The 18,597-nt window shown below is 46.1% G+C and overlaps 1 protein-coding gene across 1 annotated transcript; it reads left to right on the top strand.

Annotated features, from left to right (window-relative positions):
• Positions 1-2,130: 2,130 nt before the first annotated feature.
• On the top strand, positions 2,131-17,898 carry LOC121837417 (cytochrome P450 3A19-like). Its single transcript, XM_042293043.1, has 3 exons — positions 2,131-2,227; positions 12,808-12,973; positions 17,750-17,898. The coding sequence occupies exons 1-3, from the start codon at positions 2,148-2,150 to the stop codon at positions 17,828-17,830; spliced, it is 327 nt and encodes a 108-aa protein (XP_042148977.1). The 5' UTR covers positions 2,131-2,147; the 3' UTR covers positions 17,831-17,898.
• The last annotated feature ends 699 nt before the right edge of the window (positions 17,899-18,597 follow it).

Here is an 18,597-nt window from a genome sequence, read left to right as displayed (position 1 = left end):
TCAAAAATCAAGTCGTTCAACCCAATTATTGACAGTGATGATATTATGCGATTTGGTGGTCGTTTACAATTCAGTAACAATGAGGAAAGCGTAAAACACCCAATAATTCTACCTGCAAATCACAGGTTCACTACCCTTCTCATTGAGGAAGAACATCGTCGACTGCTGCACGCCGGAGTTCAAGACACTTTGACGCAGCTACGGGAAACTTACTGGATTATAAAGGCAAGGCAAGTCATGCAGAAAGTAATGCGTCGCTGTTTAACTTGCCAAAGACAAAGCTGCGTACCTGCCTCAGAGCCGGTAGCTCCACTACCAGCCGACAGAGTTTCAAGATGCGAACCATTCGAAACTACTGGAGTGGATTTCGCGGGACCTTTGATATGTCGACATCACTACGGAAGTAGCAAGGTTTACATCGCACTTTTCACTTGGGCTCTATCTCCAGCACACGTGCCGTGCACCTCGAACTTGTGAGTGACCTATCGACAACAGCATTTTTGTTGGCGTTCAAACGCGCTTCGTTGCACGCCGAGGCATCGCAAAAACGATTTATTCAGATAACGCATCAACGTTCAAACGAGCCGCTAAAGACATCAGACAAATGTTTAAAGCAATAGAAGGAGAGGAAGCGCAGACCTACTTTGCAAATCACAGGATTAGGTGGAAAACATTTGTAGAAAGAGCCGCATGGTGGGGCGGTTTTTGGGAGAAACTAGTGAGGTCGGTCAAAGTCTCACTACGCAAGGTTCTGGGCCGTAGTAGTCTGAATTTCGAAGAACTGGCCACGGTCCTCACTGAGGTAGAAGCTGTAGTCAACTCCCGTCCAGTGACATACATTTACAACAACCCTAAAAAACCAGAGGCTCTATCTCCAGCACACTTTTTATTGGGACGTAAACTGACCACCCTTCCCCCACATCACTTACCAGCAAAAGATGAAGCAAGTTCTGGACACTTAGCGCGACGTTGGAAATATCGATGCAATATTATAGAGCAAATTTGGAGAAGATGTAGATCTTAATATTTGTTAGAACTCAGGTCAGCTCACATCACCAAACCCAACAGTTCAAGTGGTTTACAAACCGATGACATCGTCCTTCTCAAAGACGACCGACTCCCACGTCAGATGTGGAAAATCTGCAGAGTTAAAGATACTTTCCCAGGAAAGGACGGCAAGGTTCGAGCATGCAGGATTGTGCTGCCCAGTGGGGGAGAGCTCCGCTGTCCGATACAGTTATTATACCCGCTGGAATTGCAAGAATGAGCATTCGCTCATTTCGGGGGGAGTTTGTTGGAAATTATCGTCTATAGAAGAAGAGGAAAAGGAGATATACGACGAGAAAGAAGGGTCGATGACAGCTACGGTGCTCCAAAAGCAAACGGAACCATCATGTAAATATTGTATATAAATCCTTTCTTGCTCAACTAACTCGACGCAGTTGTTCCCCTAATGTAACGAAAAAAGGGGTCACGTGACCCTGGGGGACGGGTCACGTGTCCTTGGGGTGACCTTGGGAGTCACGTGACGATGCCGATGATGTCATCAGTGACGTCACTGATGACATCACCAGTGACGATGACGATGCGGACTCCGATGACGTCATCAGCGATGATGACGATGACGATGTGGATGTCAGCGACGTCATCAGTGACGTCACTGATGACGTCATCTGTGATGATGACGATGACGATGGGGATGCCGGCGAGGTCGTCAGTGACGTCACTGATGACGCTGCGGATGCCGGTGACGTCATCAGTGACGATGACGTCATCGGGGAGGTCACGTGACCTCGGCGGGTGGTCACGTGACCTCGGGGGGGGGGGGGTGTCACGTGACTTTGGGTGTCACGTGACCTTGGGGTTACGTGACCTTGGGGTGACCTTGGGGCTCACGTGACCTTGGGATGACCTTGGGGGTCGCGTGACCTTGGGGTGACCTTGGTTACGCCGACGCCGACGCCGCTCAAGCCGGGAACGGGCCCCTAAGAGCTGCGCTCTAAAAAAGAATAAAACAGTAGCTGAATGAAATAAAAAAAATGTTTTGGTTGTTTAATCATTACCTTAAACTTTGTTCGTCCAACAGTTTCACCACCAGGATGTGTGAAGAGGAGCGTTGCTTCAATGGTCTCCGGATTCCAGCCGGAATGAGTGTTCTGATTCCTGTGCATCAGATACACTACGACCCGGAGCTCTGGGGTGATCCTCAAAAATTTCGCCCCGAGAGGTACAGTCTGCTATCTAAATATTACTTACTATAAAGGCGCAGCAATATCACTCATTTCTACCATGAAAGTATGAATAATGTGATCATGTGGATATTATTAAAAGAAAAGGGAAGGACAGAGAAGAAGAGCACGGGGAAACGAGCGCACGAGCACGAAAGAGTCAGTGTGGAACAGCCAGCGGCCGGCAGCCATGACTGGGCACTTGGCTCACGCCACAAACCAGGACTGGGCTGCCACGTCGTAGGCAATGACCAGTACCGGCTTCACGACACCCGGGAAGACCGATTCCTTGGAGAGAAGTCACCGGTGTGTCAGACCTTTGATCGGTTCAAGACCGAAAGACAAGCAAAAACGCCCGCACCCCGACGCTCCAACACGATCCAGCTCCCATCCCCACTTGAAACATCCGCGGTCATCCAAGTGACAACATTGCTACTGGTTTGAATCTTCGAACTGATCCGGACATCATGAATATGCCGACTTCTTGTGTATTTTTCTATTTTTCACATTTAGTGGGTTGTTTGTTTCATATATACTGAGTGATTCGAGGAGTGACCAGGCTCTTTAAATCGACCGCAAAATTCGATTTCTTAACCTATCTCGCTACGACTTTGTGCAGCGTTGCCCATAGATGGTGGTTTTTTGTTTGTTTAATTTTTTTTTTTTTTTTTTTGTAAAATTTGCATTGATCAAATTTAATTGAGCAAAAAGTAAAGAAAGGAAAAGGCTTACCTCCTATGAAAACGCAGCGAAGCCACCGGTCTTCAAACAATACGGCGCCGCTTCGCACGGGAGACAATGGATGGCGCAAGCGGTTGCGACGCCAACTGTCGCCAACGAACAAGCATACGGCGCCGAGAGCCGGCGTCTTTAGCGCAGATGTTCGTTCCGACTAAAAGCGGCGCGCGTTCAGTGGCGGTTCCAAGGGGGGGGGGGGGGGGGGGGGGGGGGGCGGTGGGGGCGATCGCCCCCCCCCCCCCCCCCCAAACGCCTCGCCAGGCAACCCCCCGGGGTTCTTCGTCAGCTCGAAGAAAAAACGTAAGCAATCGACGCAGGATGCAGCTTGTACAACCAGGTGACCAATTGCTTTTCTTCTCAACTGAGAGAGGAAGCAAATGCTCTGGGTACAGTGTAGTCTGGGTTTGAGCTTCTCCTGAAGACGCTCCGGACTTCCCCAGGACCTTGGCTTAAACATAAGCCCGCTTTCGTTTTCGCCTCCATCCCTCACTGAGGATCAGCGCCGCAGCGCGGAATACAGAAAGAAGCCGACAAGCGCCAGAAGGGGGAGATGTTTCCTCTAATGGGCTTCATACTGCCTGCGGTACGACTTCTCATGGCGGGAAGCTATTAGCGAGTTTTAGTAGACCGTGTTTCCCGCTCCGCTATGTCCCTCCGCTACCCGGAACTCTACAACCAAGGCCATCGGCGCGCAGGCGCAGTAGCGGTTTCTTCGTAGCGGAGGGTTAGCGGAGGGGTAAACACGGTCTACTAAAACTCCCTAATAAAAGAAAGATAAACGGTAGGAGCACTCTAAAGGCTGGAGGCTGCTTACACGGGGTCCTCAAGCCGACGCCGTAGGCATTTATTTGTATACAATGCCGTTTCAACCTAGGGTGGCGGGACATATTTTAGGAAAGGCGCCCACTACTCGTTGTCTCCCCTTGGCGCAGTCTTTACTTTTCGAGTTAAACGCGGCTTCTGTGGATTGACGGCAGAGCTTTCGCGCGGCTTTGCAGGAGCGAATATGTGTGTATCGAACGGAACAGAGGCGGGGCTTGCTGGTTTCCAACTGCGGCTTCGAATTCCTTACCTAGGGACTTGGGGCAAACTAGCCCTTTCAAAGATGCAACTATACATAAATTAAATAGACAGTGCCTGTGCCCGTTCGAGTGACCACCGACTCCCAAACATCCATGCTGCAGTCGTGATCGGCCTTTAGTCCAGTTGAGATTCGCCGACCGGGCAACCGTTCTGCGCCATCATATCTCTGCACCTGTCCTCTCGACCCCTGACGAATGAGCTAACACCCAGAAACAAGTGTTCCTTTCATACAGAAAATATTTAGACGAAGTGCAATTGAATATAATTTGGAAGGATCCATTGCTGGTTTAAGGTCTTGTCTAAGTTTAAAAGTTATGGTTGCCGAACTGCAACATGCTTTCAAAAATATTCAACAATTATTCGCTTTCGTTCTCTCGAGTTGCATAAAGAACACGTGAAAACACGAGTTTTGGTTGGCAATGCCGCATGTGCTGCGCTCTGGACATTCCAAATATACGGCGAACAACCGACGAACTTGCCTGGCAGCGTTCGTTTCGCTCGCTGCGTCAACAATAGTGAGTTTTCGTAGACCGCGCTGCCCCCTCCGCTAAGCGTTCCGCAACGAAGAAGTTGCTACTGCGCCTGCGCGCCGATAGCCTTGACTGTGGAGTTCCCGCTATCGTAGCGGGTTGCGGAAGGCCTTGCGGGACGACGAAAACGATCTACGAAAACTCCCTAATGTTTTGACGCCGCGAGCAGCGTCGAAGCCGCCGGGCCATTTTTGTCGCTTGTTTGCAACGTACTCGCTCCGCTGATTTAAGCCGCTCTTCCCGTTGCCGCAGCAGTTGAGCACTAGGTCCACCCAGAATGTCTGCCAAGGCAATGTCTTTAAGCTGCCCTATATCGACTGCTCACGTAGTGTCGGTCTGAAACCCAAGTTTCAGGAAGGATAGTGCCACCACAATTTTCTAGATACTTACCTCTAGCGTGGTCACCCGAAAGGTTTTAATTCAAAGAGTTCATCTACGACAGGTAAACCGATACAAAAGCTCTCAAGATCTATATTATGTTATCAGAGTTTAGTAAAAACGATAACTCCACGAAAAATATAAACACTCCCCCCCCCCCCCCCCCCCGCCGTTTTACACCGAGGAACCGCCCCCCCTAAAATGGAGGTCTGAATCCGCCCCTGCGCGCGTTCCGCAGGCGACGACAGGCGCGGTAACAACAAGGAACGGCAAAGCAGACGACATCAGTACCCCGAAAAAAAAACAGTCAAAATATCCCGACAAACCGTTTTTTTAATCGATTATGTGTCCATTTAATATGTTTTATTAGTCAGAATGATAGAATAATGCATTGGCAACTGATATCAGGAAAGCTCGCGCCGCTTTTGAGTCAAAAACATCGTCCACTAAAGGCGCCGGCTCTCGGCGCGGTATGCTCGTTCGTTGGCGGCAGTTGGCATCGCGACCGTTTGTGCCATCTCTTGTCTCTCGTGCGAAGCGGCGCCGTATTGTTTGAAGACCGGTGGCTTCGCTGCGTTTCCATAGGAGCTAAGCCTTTTTCTTTCTTTACTTTTTCCTCAATTAAATTTGATTTTTGCAAATTTAATAAAAAAATGCACCATCTGTAAGCAACGTTGCACAAAGTCGTAGCGCGAGAGGTTAAGAAACCGAATTTTGCGGTCGATTTAAAGAGCCTGGCCGCTCCTTGAATCACCTAGTATAATAACATTGCCTGATTTCCTAGGTCTCGTCTCTGGATTCTCTTGACTTAGCGTTTCGAACCGTTATCATTACAATGGCGTCCGTGAGAGGACGAGATCTATGAAATTTCAGCAAATTGTTAATTTAGAATATTTATTGGTTATAAAACTGAAAGTGAGCGAGGAAGAAGTTTCGAGTTGCCTCAATAGGGAATTAGATAAATTTACTTTTATAGTGTTGTGAAAGATTACTTCCTTATACGGCGAGAGGATCGAGCTGAGTGAGCTGATGAGACTTTGGGAGCTGCTAGGGCTGGACAGGGTGTCATTTTGAAATTGGTCTGAAAAGCAACTTGAGCACACTAGGCTTCGTTAAGAGAACGCGAAGGAGTGCGTCCGGAAGGACCTCAAATTAAAATTTGAATTAAAAGAATGGGAGAGGAGAGCGCTGGAGTAATGTTATAGAGAAGGCAGAAAGAAAAAAAAAGTTGAAATGGTCGCGGTAACGGCACATTTCGAGGCTCAATGCCATTGCCTAGAACAGTGGATAAGCCATCTTAGAAAGCACTAAGGAAAGCGCCGCAAACTGCTAAAAGTGTAGCCAAAAATCGCGGGACAGGAGGCCTCTCGCTCGATGAGGCAACAGAAGCGAGCGCGTTTAGAGCAACTGCTGACGACTTCGATAAGCCAATTGTCCGAGAGGCACCGAAACCCTGCGAAGGTTTATGCCACGCAGAACGCGCTTTAGAGAGGGTAATGTTGGGCGCGGAGGAAGCCAAAGAATGCTGTGTAGGAGCTTAGGCAGAGCTTGCTAAAGCACGGAAGGTAGCCAAAAATAAACGCTGTGTCTAAAGGTACGTCGGACGTATCCGAGACCTGAAGTCTAAAGATACGTCGGACGTATCTGGATTCCAGAGTCTAAAGATACTTTTGACGTACCCGGATCCCAGAGTCTAAAGGTACGTCGGATGTATCCGGGACCCGGAGTCTGTGGGCGTGGCCGCGATTCGCATTCCGGTTCTTCGGGACATCAAGTAGTATACCGAATGCGTCGCCGACCCCGAGCTCAACGGACTCAACCGGCTTAACTGTTGAGTTTCGAGAGCAATGTTCGAAAGAGAGTACAAAACTGACGATACATAAAACGTCGTGTGCCGTTTCCGGCCGTTTCCTTCTCTGACGGTCGAAGTCACTGATCTCTATGACAATTGCTGGATCGCGCATCTCCGCTTGTTCGCTGCAGCGCGAGTGCGGCCACCAAACGGCCATTTTGCATGCCGTTTTTTTTTTTTTTTTTTTTTTTTTTTTTTTAGCGTTGCAGTGGCTGGCGGCAGCGTGCTAAAGACGCGTTTTCTACTCGTTCGTCGTCATTCGCCGAAGAAGTTTGTTAAGACCCTGTGAACCCGTCAAGACTTGACGTGTAAGCACGTGGAAATTTTTACGAAAGCGCACTGCCGCAAGAAAAACGCACAACTCGTCGAAAGCAAGGTTCGCCAGTCTCGCGGCGTGTTTAAAGCTTCCTTGGCACGCCGAAGTACTGTGTCTCTGGGCCTTCGTACGCTTGGGTATCGGTCAAGAATCGACGCCGTGTGGATGTGTTTTGCGAGTGCAATGTGCGTGAAGCCGTGTGTGCCTCTGGATCAGCCTCTTACTCTACTCTGACGGCTGTATACTTGCGGCACTCGCGGTCTAGAAACGAGCTTGATCCAGCGTTCAATAGCGGTGAAAGAGGGGGGAAAGGTACGTCTTTTTTTCGTCCTTAGACGATTTACACAATACCGCGCACAGCAGCTCCTCATCACTGATCCCAGCTGGCTCATTATCAACCTACTTAATTGCGCTTGACGTTTGAGCGCGGCTCGCCTAATTGTGATTGGTCAACAGATTGCACACGACCATATGGGCCGCGCTTCGAAGATTTTCCTTCTCGCCAACTTGTACTTTTGCCTTCGAGAACCCTCTTTGCTCCATCGCGTTGCTCTGTTCGTGCTCCCATGTGATCCATTAGAGTAGATTTCTAACATAGCCATGGTTAATAGTACATAAGAGCACGTACAGATCTCTCCCCCCCCCCCTCCCCCCTTTTATTGATAGCAGCTCACCGGAACAGCTGGACGATCCAGAACTCCGTGGCCGATATATATATAATCTGAAGACATCTATGTGCGGCACACCTTCAGAACTTTAGTGCGGCGCCGATTCCTGATTGGGATCCAAGCGTGCAAAGGCACAAAGATGCGGCACTCGGCGTGCCAAGGAAGCTTTGATCACGCCGCGAAACCGGCGAAACTTGCTTTCGACGAGTTGTACCTTTACATACGGCTTCACGCACATTGCACTCGCAAAACACATCCACGCGGCGTCGATTCTTGATTGGTATCTAAGCGTGCGAAGGCACAGAGACACAACACTTCGGCATGCAAAGGAAGCTTTGAACACGCCGCGAGACCGGCGAAACTTGCTTTCGAGAAGTTGTGCCTTTTTTTTTTTGCGGCACTGCGCTTTCGTAGAATTTCCACGTGTTCTCAACGGCAAGTATCAGGCTTGCACATGATTTTAAAGAACGTCTTCGACGAATGACAACGAACTTGTAGAAAACGTGTCTTTAGCATGCTGCCGCCGGCCTCTGCAATGCAAGCAAAACGAACAAAAACGGCACGCAAGATGGCCGTCCGGTGACCGCACTCGCGGAGCGAGGAGCGCGATCCAGCAATCGTCATTGAGATCAGTGGTCGAAGTTTTGTTTCGTGAGTTTCGAGAGCAATGTTCGAGAGAAAGTACGAAACTGACGAGACATAAAACGTCGTGTGCCGTTTCCGGCCGTTGCCTTCACTGGCAATCGAAGTTTGGTTTCGTACAGACTTGCCGAGCATGCAGTGTCTGAAAAAGGATCGGCCGGTCAATAATAATTGGGTTGTGTCTATGTTTATACAGCCTAGAACTTGGTCTACCTCACAGGGGCGACGAGTCTCCCAGCTGTAGATCACGGCTCCTGCCCACCGATTTTTGCGTTGTATGATACAACGTTCCTTTACGCGCACCTGCTGACGTAAAAAAACCGACAAGGAGCGAGCACTGCTGAGCAGCTTTCGATTTTTTCCCCATTAATGACACTGGAATTGCAAAACCGGTGCTGTACTATTTCTACGAACTGAAAACGAGTCAGCTCAGCTTCTAGTGCATTCTACCACCAGCAAGGAGAACCGCTTTGACGTCACGTGCAAGCCATGTATACCAAACTATACTACCCTATTGTATGTCTGCTTCATATAGAATAATTATTTCCCACGGGAGTATTGGTCACACGTGCGAAGCACATGCACCCTCTTTGTGATCGTAATACTTTTGTGGGCGATGATGCTAGTGGCTTGCGACTTCTCGAACTGGGTTGGAATGGAATGATTTATAACAAGCTAAAATTGATCAAACCTTTTTTTTTTCTTACGTTACGCCCGAAGGAACCCAAAATTAAAATGAGAGTTACGTCCGACGTAACTTGACCCCAAGGTTTCGAGCTAGTCCGACGGAACTCGAAATGAAAATTAAAGTTACGTGCGACGGAAATAAAAGCTAAGGTTACGTCCTGTGTAACCTGTGAAACCTTATTGAATTTTACGCTTTACGGCCGATACATGACGTAAACACAAACATATCGTGAATTATTACTACGTTGCGTCCGATGCAGCATTCGTTATTTGGTTAAAATCGCGACTGCATCTGTACCTCCACGTACAGTTGCTCGTCACATTTTTTTTTTTTTTTTGTGTGTGTGTGTGTGTGTTTTTTTCTCATGTATTTTTTTTTTTTTAAGATAATATTTTTTTCTCATTTAAGACGATCTCTTCTGACGCTTTCTGAGAATCGCGGACGTTCGAAGCAATTATTAAGAGAGATAGAATGGTAATGCGATACGAACGTGCAGTTTACAGCAGCAGGGCTTCCGGCAAACTTGCTGAAAACTCGCACAATCTTCACGTACCACTCAAGTCGTCACGCGCACTAGCTTGGGCAGTGTTTGCTACCAGAGTGTCTTAAATAAAGAGCTGTTTCGAGGGGACCACCAGGGTATCAAAATGACAATAGACCATCGGCCTTTACCATATCAACTTTGCTTTCAGACTGAGCCAGCAAGGGCTACAAGCAGGTGTAACAAACGCGGCAAGGATAGCAAGAAGTGTTTTCATATCGAAAAAAATGCGATAAATTGTCTTAAAGGAGGGCAAAGAAGAGAAAGAAAAATATATGACGGGCATCAAACCCACCCTGCTTCAGCAGCCTCCGATGTGCGAGAAACAAAATCCAGCCCTCTCAACAAACCTGAAGGTACGGATAGAGTTGAGATTTTAACCGATTCACGAATGCTGCATCGGACGTAACACAGTAATAGTTCACGATGTGTTTTTGTATTTACGTGATGTATCGGCCGTAAAGCGAAACATACGCAAAAGCCGCGTAGGTTAAACGGGACGTAACTTTAGCCTTTATTTTGGGTTCCATCGGACCAGTGGCGTAGCCAGGAATTTCTTTTCGGGGGAGGGGAGGGGGGGGGGGGGGGCTGAGATGGCTGGGATGTTTATGACTTGGGGTGCGGAGAGCGGGAGGGAGGGTCAAAATGCATGTGTATAATATAGGGTCGGCTGGATTTCGGGGAAAGCTGAAACCCCATAACGGGAAAATTGATGTCACGTAACCTCAACACTAATTCAATTCCAGCGGGGAATTGAATTGGTGTTGAGGTCGCATGACTTCAATTTTCTTCCTAACTCTAGCGGAGAAACTGAATTTGTTCATGGGTGACGTGACACCAAGTCATGTGACGTCATTTCCCCTGCTAAATTTTGCGGGGAAACTGAATTGGAGGAGGAGGAGAGATGAGTAAATGGAGGAGGAGGAGGGGAGAGGATGAGGAGAGGGTACGGAGGAGGAGGAGGGGCATACCCTCCCTCCGTACCCTTTCTTCCTTCTCCTCAAGAGCTGCGCTCTAATTTCGCATTACAGAGATTTGTAAAGGTCCCATTTTTAGCAGGCCGATTGAGGTTAAGAGTTTGATGGAACATATTGCTATGTATACTTCGCGCATCTACAGCCTTCTGCTACAAGACTGAAACAGTTTTATGTGTGTGTGTATGTGATTGTGTGTTCCATGATGAAACATTCTGGATGATGGCTATTGTGCTTATTTTTTACCTTTCTTTTTGTGGGTCACTGACAAACGGTTTGCTGGAACATTTGAACGATAGAAACTTTGTGAATACCTCGTTCCCAATTAGTTTGGAGCAATTAATTTTTTATTACGGTATACCGGTGAGAGTGACCTAGATTTAGTGTTCAGCCTAATGTTAGTTTTATATCTTTTTCCGGTATATGAAGCTTCCATACCGATAGTTCTGTAAATTTTATCGCATCCGCAGGTAGAGGAGTATCATATTTTTCTTATAACTTAAACCAGAAACTTCTTCAGAAAAGAATCTGAGCCTTAAGGAATTTTTTTATTTATTTTTTTATTTTTTATTTGGTTGTGGCTCGATTATGTTTCGTGCAGTGAACATTCCGCACTATGTTGAGAAACATATCTTCAACGGTTCGTGTTTTTAACGCGTTAGCATTAGTGCCCTGGTGTATGCGCTGACCTTGGACTGGTTTGGAGCACAAACTCGCAACGTCGCCACGTGAAAGCTGGAAGCTGGCTAGGGAACATCGTCTACAAGCGCCGACAGGTGGCGGCAGAGTCCATATTTCGAGAGCCTTGGCCATAGAATTCGTATAGAAACGGAGGCCGCACTGGATTGGTTGGCTCTAGAAAGCGACGCCGTGACGTAACACCTAGCAACCAAAGATCACCGGTGACGTCCCCCTTCGCCAATTTCATCGCCGCACAGCGGGGGACGGCGAGTGTGTCACTGGGGCGCGTGTTAACCCCCCGTTCACGGCGCTTCGCGGCGACAGTCTGCCGATGCCTCATTGCAAAATATTAACCTACCTTGGGCCAGGGGTAAACACCGCCTCTCGGCTCCCCACCGGCGGTCCAAATACGCCCTAGCCCTGCTGTCCCCCACTGCACCTCGGTTGCTTGTTCCCGCCGTCCTTTATGCACACGCTCAGTGACCTGATATGCTTTCACCAGGAAGAAGAGGGGTTTCGGGAATGTTCACCCGGAAAAGTGCTGAGAGGCTGCATTCACGATCGCTTTGTTATATATGTATAACAGCGGGGCGAAATGCTGACACATTTCTTTGAGAATCAGCGTGGCTTCAGCAGCGAGATATATATATATATATAAACCTAAGTGGAAGGCCGTTGTGGTGATGTGTATATTATTATAGAAGAACAAATGGGAACGACAAACAATAAGCGCACGGAAAAACGAGCGCGAAAACACGAGAGAGACAGCGCAGAACAGCCAGCGGCCGGCAGCCAAGACTGGGCGCTTGGGTCACGCCACAAACCAGGACTGGGCTGCTAGGTCCTAGGCAATGACCAGTACCGGTTTCACGACACCCGGGAAGACCGATTCCTTGGAGAGAAGTCACCGGCGTGTCAGACCTTCCATCGGTTCAAGACCGAATGGGAGAACGCCCGCACCCCGACGCTCCAACACGATCCAGCTCCACCTCATCCGCATGACGAAACATCCCGGTCCTCGTATAGTGACAATATTGCCACTCGTTTGAATCTTCGAACTGAATCGGACTTCATAAATACGCTGCTTTCTTGTATATTTGCTATTTCTCACATGAAGGTATTTAATTTGTATAACACAAACTGCCCATTTTCTAGGTCTTGTATCTAGGTCCTCTTAATACCTTTCTTAGTGTTTTGAAACTTACTCATTACAGATAATAATTAAAAATATGTTCGGCATTTCTTAGTTTGGGGGATAAAGAAGTATATTAATTGGTCCACTTTGGCTATCCTTAAATGTCTTCTACATCACAAAAAAAGGAAAGTATGATATCAAAGACGCCCATATAGGTGGGCATAAAAAAATAATGGAATAATTAATTTTTGCATAAGTTCATTGTGCTCAAGTAATCTAAAAATAACGACAGACGGCGCTATGTTGTAGATGCTTCTATATAAGCAAGCTGGCCTCTTTTTTTTTTCTTTTAGGTTTAGTGCTGACAATGGAAGAACGTTCAATCCCATGGCATACCAAGCATTCGGCAATGGTCCACGGAGCTGCGTCGGCTTGCGCTACGCTCAACAGCAACTAAAGCTGATGTTTGCCAAGATCTTAGCAAAGTACAAGATCATCCCCGACGACAGATACTTAGAGGTATGTGCAACGTTGAGTTATTCCCACTTTTTATGGAATCAAAAAAAAATTAAGTATAAACAATTTCTTTTTTTTTTTTAACTGTGACATTCTCAACATTTTGGGACATTAGGCCATTGTGTCTTGCGCCTTCGCTAAACATTTCTCCACAAAAGTTTGCAAAAAAAAATAGTTTTCAACCAAGCAACTGCATAAATCGTAATATTTTCTAGAATAATTATTTAGGGCAATAATACTATAAATATTACTTATCAGAAACTTAGGAACTTCATTTCAGGCATTTTATTCTTATATGTTTGATTATTTGTTTCCCTTTTGAAAAATCTTGAATTCGTGCATCCATAATAAAATAATGTAATATACTCAAGGGTAGTAAGGGGGTAAAATACGTAGCACGTACGATAATCAAAATCTTCTATTTCCATAAGTACGTCATATTCCTCATAAAATTTTCGCATTTCCCACAGAAGTAACCCGTGTAAACTTACCATTCCCGTGTACAATGTCATACGGAGGCCAAACAGCCTGTTCGTCACCGCACGACCGATAGATTTAGACGTTTGTAACACCATTACTGTTTAAGCACCACGTGAGGACTCAAAATGAAGCTGAAACAAAATGTCTTGCAATGTTGGCCATGGACGCCCAGTTTATTTATTTATTTATACATACCCTCAATGCCTCGGGAGCTTTATAGAGGGGAGTGGTTCAGTACAAGTGGTTTTGATGGGCTAGTCGGAATTGCTTGGAGTCAGGTATGGTAACTATGACGTCCGGGAGGTCATTCCAGTCCACAACGGCTTCAGGGATGAGGGAATGCTGGTGTGCTTGACTTGATTACTTGGGAGGGGCGATCTTGTTTGAATGGTCCAGTCTTCATGACATGTAGGTGGGCGGGTTTAAAAGAGACATTTTCAAGAAAGGAGTGTAAAAGACTTTATGAAGAAGAAAAAGAGGGTAAATGCGACGGCGGGAGGAAAGCAGAGAAAGGTTAAGACGAGACTTCAATGATGATACACTTGAGGTACGAGAATAGTCATTAAAAATAAAGTGAGCAGCACGGTTCTGAACGGATTCGTTGGAGTCTGTTAAATTTTTCTCATAAGGATGCCAGATGTAGGATGCATATTCTAATTTAGGCCTAACAATAGTAGTGTAAAAAAATACGTTTTAGGTTTTCAGGTGAGGATCTAAAGTTCGGGCTAATGTAGCCTAGACAGCGGTTCGCAGAGGATATAATTGTTTTAATAGGTGTATTCCATGATAGATTAGGTGTGAGATGCAAGCCTCAGTATTTGTGTTGGTTACTATAATCAATGGGAACAGAGCTAAAAAGAACTACAGGATTGGTAATTGACAGTGAACGAGAAAAGCACATGCAATGATATTTGTTAGGATTCAAGGACATACGCCATATGTTACACCATTCAGAAATTTTAGAGATGTCGTCCTGAACCGTTACAATATCATCAGTAGAGGTTATCTTACGGTAGATTATACAGTCATCGGCAAAAAGCCGCACAGTGGAAGAGATGTTGAGAGGAAGGTCATTAATATATATTAAGAAGAGTAATGGGCCAAGTACTGTCCCCTGGGAGACACCAGAAGAAACAGAACAGAGGGAGGATTTGGTGTGGTTAGCACAAACAAACTGACGAGGTTGAAGTAGGAATGATTCTATCTATTTTAATATATAGGGCCAATCTTTAGAATAGAAAGTTTAAGAAAAAGGAGGTTATGTGGTACTTTGTCAAAAACTTCGGCAAAGTCCAGAAATACAGCACTAGTCGGGTAGCCGCAGTGAAGGTTTAGGTGAAGGTCATTAGTAAGAAATAGGAGCTGTGTTTCACAAGAGAAGTTGCGGCGGAAACCATGCTGCGCGTTGCTAAAAAAAGGAGTTGTTTTAGAGGAAATCAAACAGATGCGTGAAAATGATATGCTTCATTATCTTAGATGGAATGCAAGTGAGAGATATAGGCCTGTAGTTGAAGGGAGAAAACTCGCTGCCGCTTTTGGGGATCGGAACGACCTTGCCGACTTTCCAGTCCTCAGGCACCAACCCTGACTCCAAAGACTGCTGAAATATTTTGGTCAAAAATAAACTAGAAGACAGGCTAGTGTTACGTAATATTCTGGTGTTTATATTGTCAACGCCAAAGGACGACGAGATCTTTAATGAGTTAATAATTTGAGATACACCAATAAATTCTACAGAAACAGGGTCCCTCGGAAAATAATCAGCAGGAACGTGACCAGGTAAACAGTCTGCAGAGATAGGTGTATAGACGTTGCAAAAAACATTATTAAACTTAATAGCATATCACCTGAGTCGCTAAAAAACTTGGGTAATGCGTGGTCTTTTGAGTTAACAATACTCCCGAAACGACGAGGGTTGTTAAGTAATATAGAAGGGAGCGCCTGCTGAGAGTACACGCTTTTGCACTCTCGTAGTTACTTTTTGTAGTTATTTTCACTATGTTTATATTTGAACCAAGACTCAGAAGTGTCATCACGTTTAGCGGCACGGAAAAGCCTTTTCATTTTGTTACAGAGATACAATGTCGATTGAACCATGGTTTCGTCGAGGAAGGCCTGAGGTATTTGAAGGGGATGTTAAGGTTAACACGTTCATATAACTTGTTTTTAATTAGGTTCCAATTTGAATCAAAATTAATTAAGAAGAAAAAGACATAGCCACACAACGCTCGGTTTATTTCTTCGTAATTGCCTTTGCTGTATAGCAATATTTTCTCTCCTGAGTGAACAATTTTTGTAGTTTCAACTTTTATGTAAAAATGAAATGATTTGTGGTCACTGATGCCGTCCAAGAATACCAAAGGCGTTGGAAATAATTCAGGGTGAGAAGTAAGAACAACATCTAAAATGTTTGAAAGAGACTCGCTAGGAAGAGAATCTATGTGAGAAAGATTGAAATCTAAAACGACATCAATAAATTGTTGACAAACAGAAGGGTGGCACTCCAGCCTCTGGTTTACGGTCACGCCGCGAGATCATGACTAGTCTGGCGAGTAAACGATTGGGGAGCAGTGATACCGGAGCAGGTTGGTGATTCTGCGGGTACGTTACGCTCTAAGAGACAATGCTACGCAGATTTCATGTAACTCCAATTTTTACCAATCCGTTCACGGAGGTTCCTTGTTTCATTGTTTGCAGCTTATCTCGTTTTGCAAGTTTGGTCACACAGTGCGGAGACGCTTTCGATTTCGTAGCTGCGATGTCGAGTGCTGCAGCTTCCGTCCAAGCTTTAGTTTGCTGTACAAGTGAGGTCGCTACTGCGAAATCGCAAGCAGGATTACCCCATGTGATTCAGGCCTAGCTGGAATATTTCACTTCATGCTACATGCAGGAGTAAAACTAAACGCTCGATGATCAACGCCACCCGTGTATGCGCTCTTCTTACTCTTTCCTTGTGACGCAGAATGGCATATGGAATTCTTGCAATTGGTGTGTCCTGGAACTGTCGGACACACCACCAGGGGAATCTCTTCTGATTGCTTTTCCGGTTACTTTATAAACAATATATTGTGTCGCTGGGCTCGGATAACTTTCCTGTTCAAGTGATGTGTGATATATACTTGGAATATACAAAATGTTCGGAGTCTCCTCCCCTTCAGTTTCGAAAGAGAAAGAGAGAGAGAGAGAGACAACACGTGGGAGTCGATACCTTGAGTAAAGGGTCAGTTATCAGTGGCGGTGACAACACGCCACGACTGCAGCTGAGACCGAAGTTTTCACTGGTAAATCATTGGTACTTTTGTACTTGAGCTTTTAGGCAAAAACGACATCCGACTTCGCAAGCATTGTGTTAAAATGTGTGGGTTTTACCTTTCATGGGGTACCACGTAGAAACACAGGATGTCTGTGGGTCCGTAGAGTGACGGGCTTTTCGCCATCACACTTCGCCCGTCGGCCAAAACTAATAAATGAAAACAACGAAAAAATGTCGGCGCTGTCGGGTGTAGGAAAAAATGTCCCCGGAATAAATGTCCCCGGAAAAAATGTCCCCGGAAGAAAAGGCCCCGGAAAAAAGCTAGAAGTGTTGTTTTATTCACAATGAAAAACAAACACAAACAGTTGAGATGCAATGTTGCAAAATCAGGAATGAAATGACAAACTCTTGATTCATACACAAAAGTCAAAAACGGATTGTACTTGAAGTGAAAAAAATGTCCCTTTGGGGACATTTTTTCCTACTTTCCACCTGGGGCCTTTTTTTCCGGGGACATTTTTTCCGGGGACTTTTTTTCCGGGGACATTTTTTCCGGGGACGTTTTTTCCGGGGACATTTCTTCCGGAACCCGGCGCTGTCGTACCAGACAGGTTCATCTGGAAGGGGGGGGGGGGGGAGGGACGCTACTATACTAGGCAGATTCGTGGGAAGGGGAAGCTCAAAAAGAAAGAGGCTCCGAGGGCCGAGAGCCAGAGCCTCCCCCAACGAGAGGGTCTCGGCCGCCGTTCGTGGCCTGCTTATCTAGCCTACGGGAAATGGACACGGTAGTATGTAGCTTATCCCGCAGATGGGTCGCGTCCACAATCATTCCCAAGGGTGCGCCAGAGGCACATCCACCCAAAAGGGCGAGGGGGACACCGCCTTCTTCGAGGAATGCGGCCTTGCCTCGTATCCGGGAAGCTGCCTCCTAGTTGTTCCCTCGGCCTGCGTGTGCTAGGCCTAGACAGGGAGACGGGGAACACGTGGTTCCTACAAATGACAGGAACTATTGTCTGAAACGTCGCTTCTTCATTTTTTTCAAACAGGAGGATCACCTCAAACTGTCCACTTCATTTGTCTTCTGCAAACCTCAGGATGGCGTTTGGCTCAAGTTTCAGAGGATTTAGAGTGAGACATAAATCAACGAATCGTGCTTGTGTAGATTTTCTTTCTATCATCTATTGACTCCAAAGAATAAAAGAAAGGTCGAAGCAAGAGCTTAAATAAATAAGACTTTTGGAACCATATTGTGTGATCATTCAATTCATATTCGCCTCATTGAGACAAGAAATAATAATGTAGATAAAAATGTTTGCCTTTGCGTGTCTTTCTGAATTTCTGATTATCACAAATGGTTGTGCGACCTGAGAACCAACGGTTTTTGCTTCTTCCGTGCCACGAAGACTGGTTTGTGCTCATCGTCGGCCAGCAATTCGCTGAGAATGCGTAAAAAACTTAGTTATTATATATACGAGTAATATAAGAAGTCCGGTAGAAACCGCGCTGGAACTAAAGCGTTACAAGTAACGACGTTACTGGCAATGCGTTAGTTTTTTTTTACTAACGTAGTCGTTAGAATCTCAAATGAATAACGAGGAAAGTAATGTCGTTATTATTTTACGGTATCTCCTATCATTTACCTTACCCGTTACTCGTTACCTTTGATTAAAAATGGCCGCATGATTGTTTGAAAGCAAAATCATTTTTATTCTGTACACTACGTAAAAGTGGAGAGAAACCCCAACAAAGCTATGTATAAGAGGCGTCATTTCAAACAGCTTCGGAAGCCACAAGCAGGCCCAAAAGGCGCGAGATTGTTGCTACGCGGAACCCCTAAGCGTCCTTGGTGCAGTCTTTGTGTAGATGCTGCTAATATCATCGGAGACATCCGTTC

Source organism: Ixodes scapularis, unplaced genomic scaffold (assembly GCF_016920785.2).
Source record: "Ixodes scapularis isolate PalLabHiFi unplaced genomic scaffold, ASM1692078v2 PGA_scaffold3__209_contigs__length_174095766, whole genome shotgun sequence".
NCBI classification, from domain to species: Eukaryota; Metazoa; Arthropoda; class Arachnida; order Ixodida; family Ixodidae; genus Ixodes; species Ixodes scapularis.
Note: the sequence above shows the minus strand (reverse complement) of the source record. Positions and strands in the feature narration are given on the sequence as shown.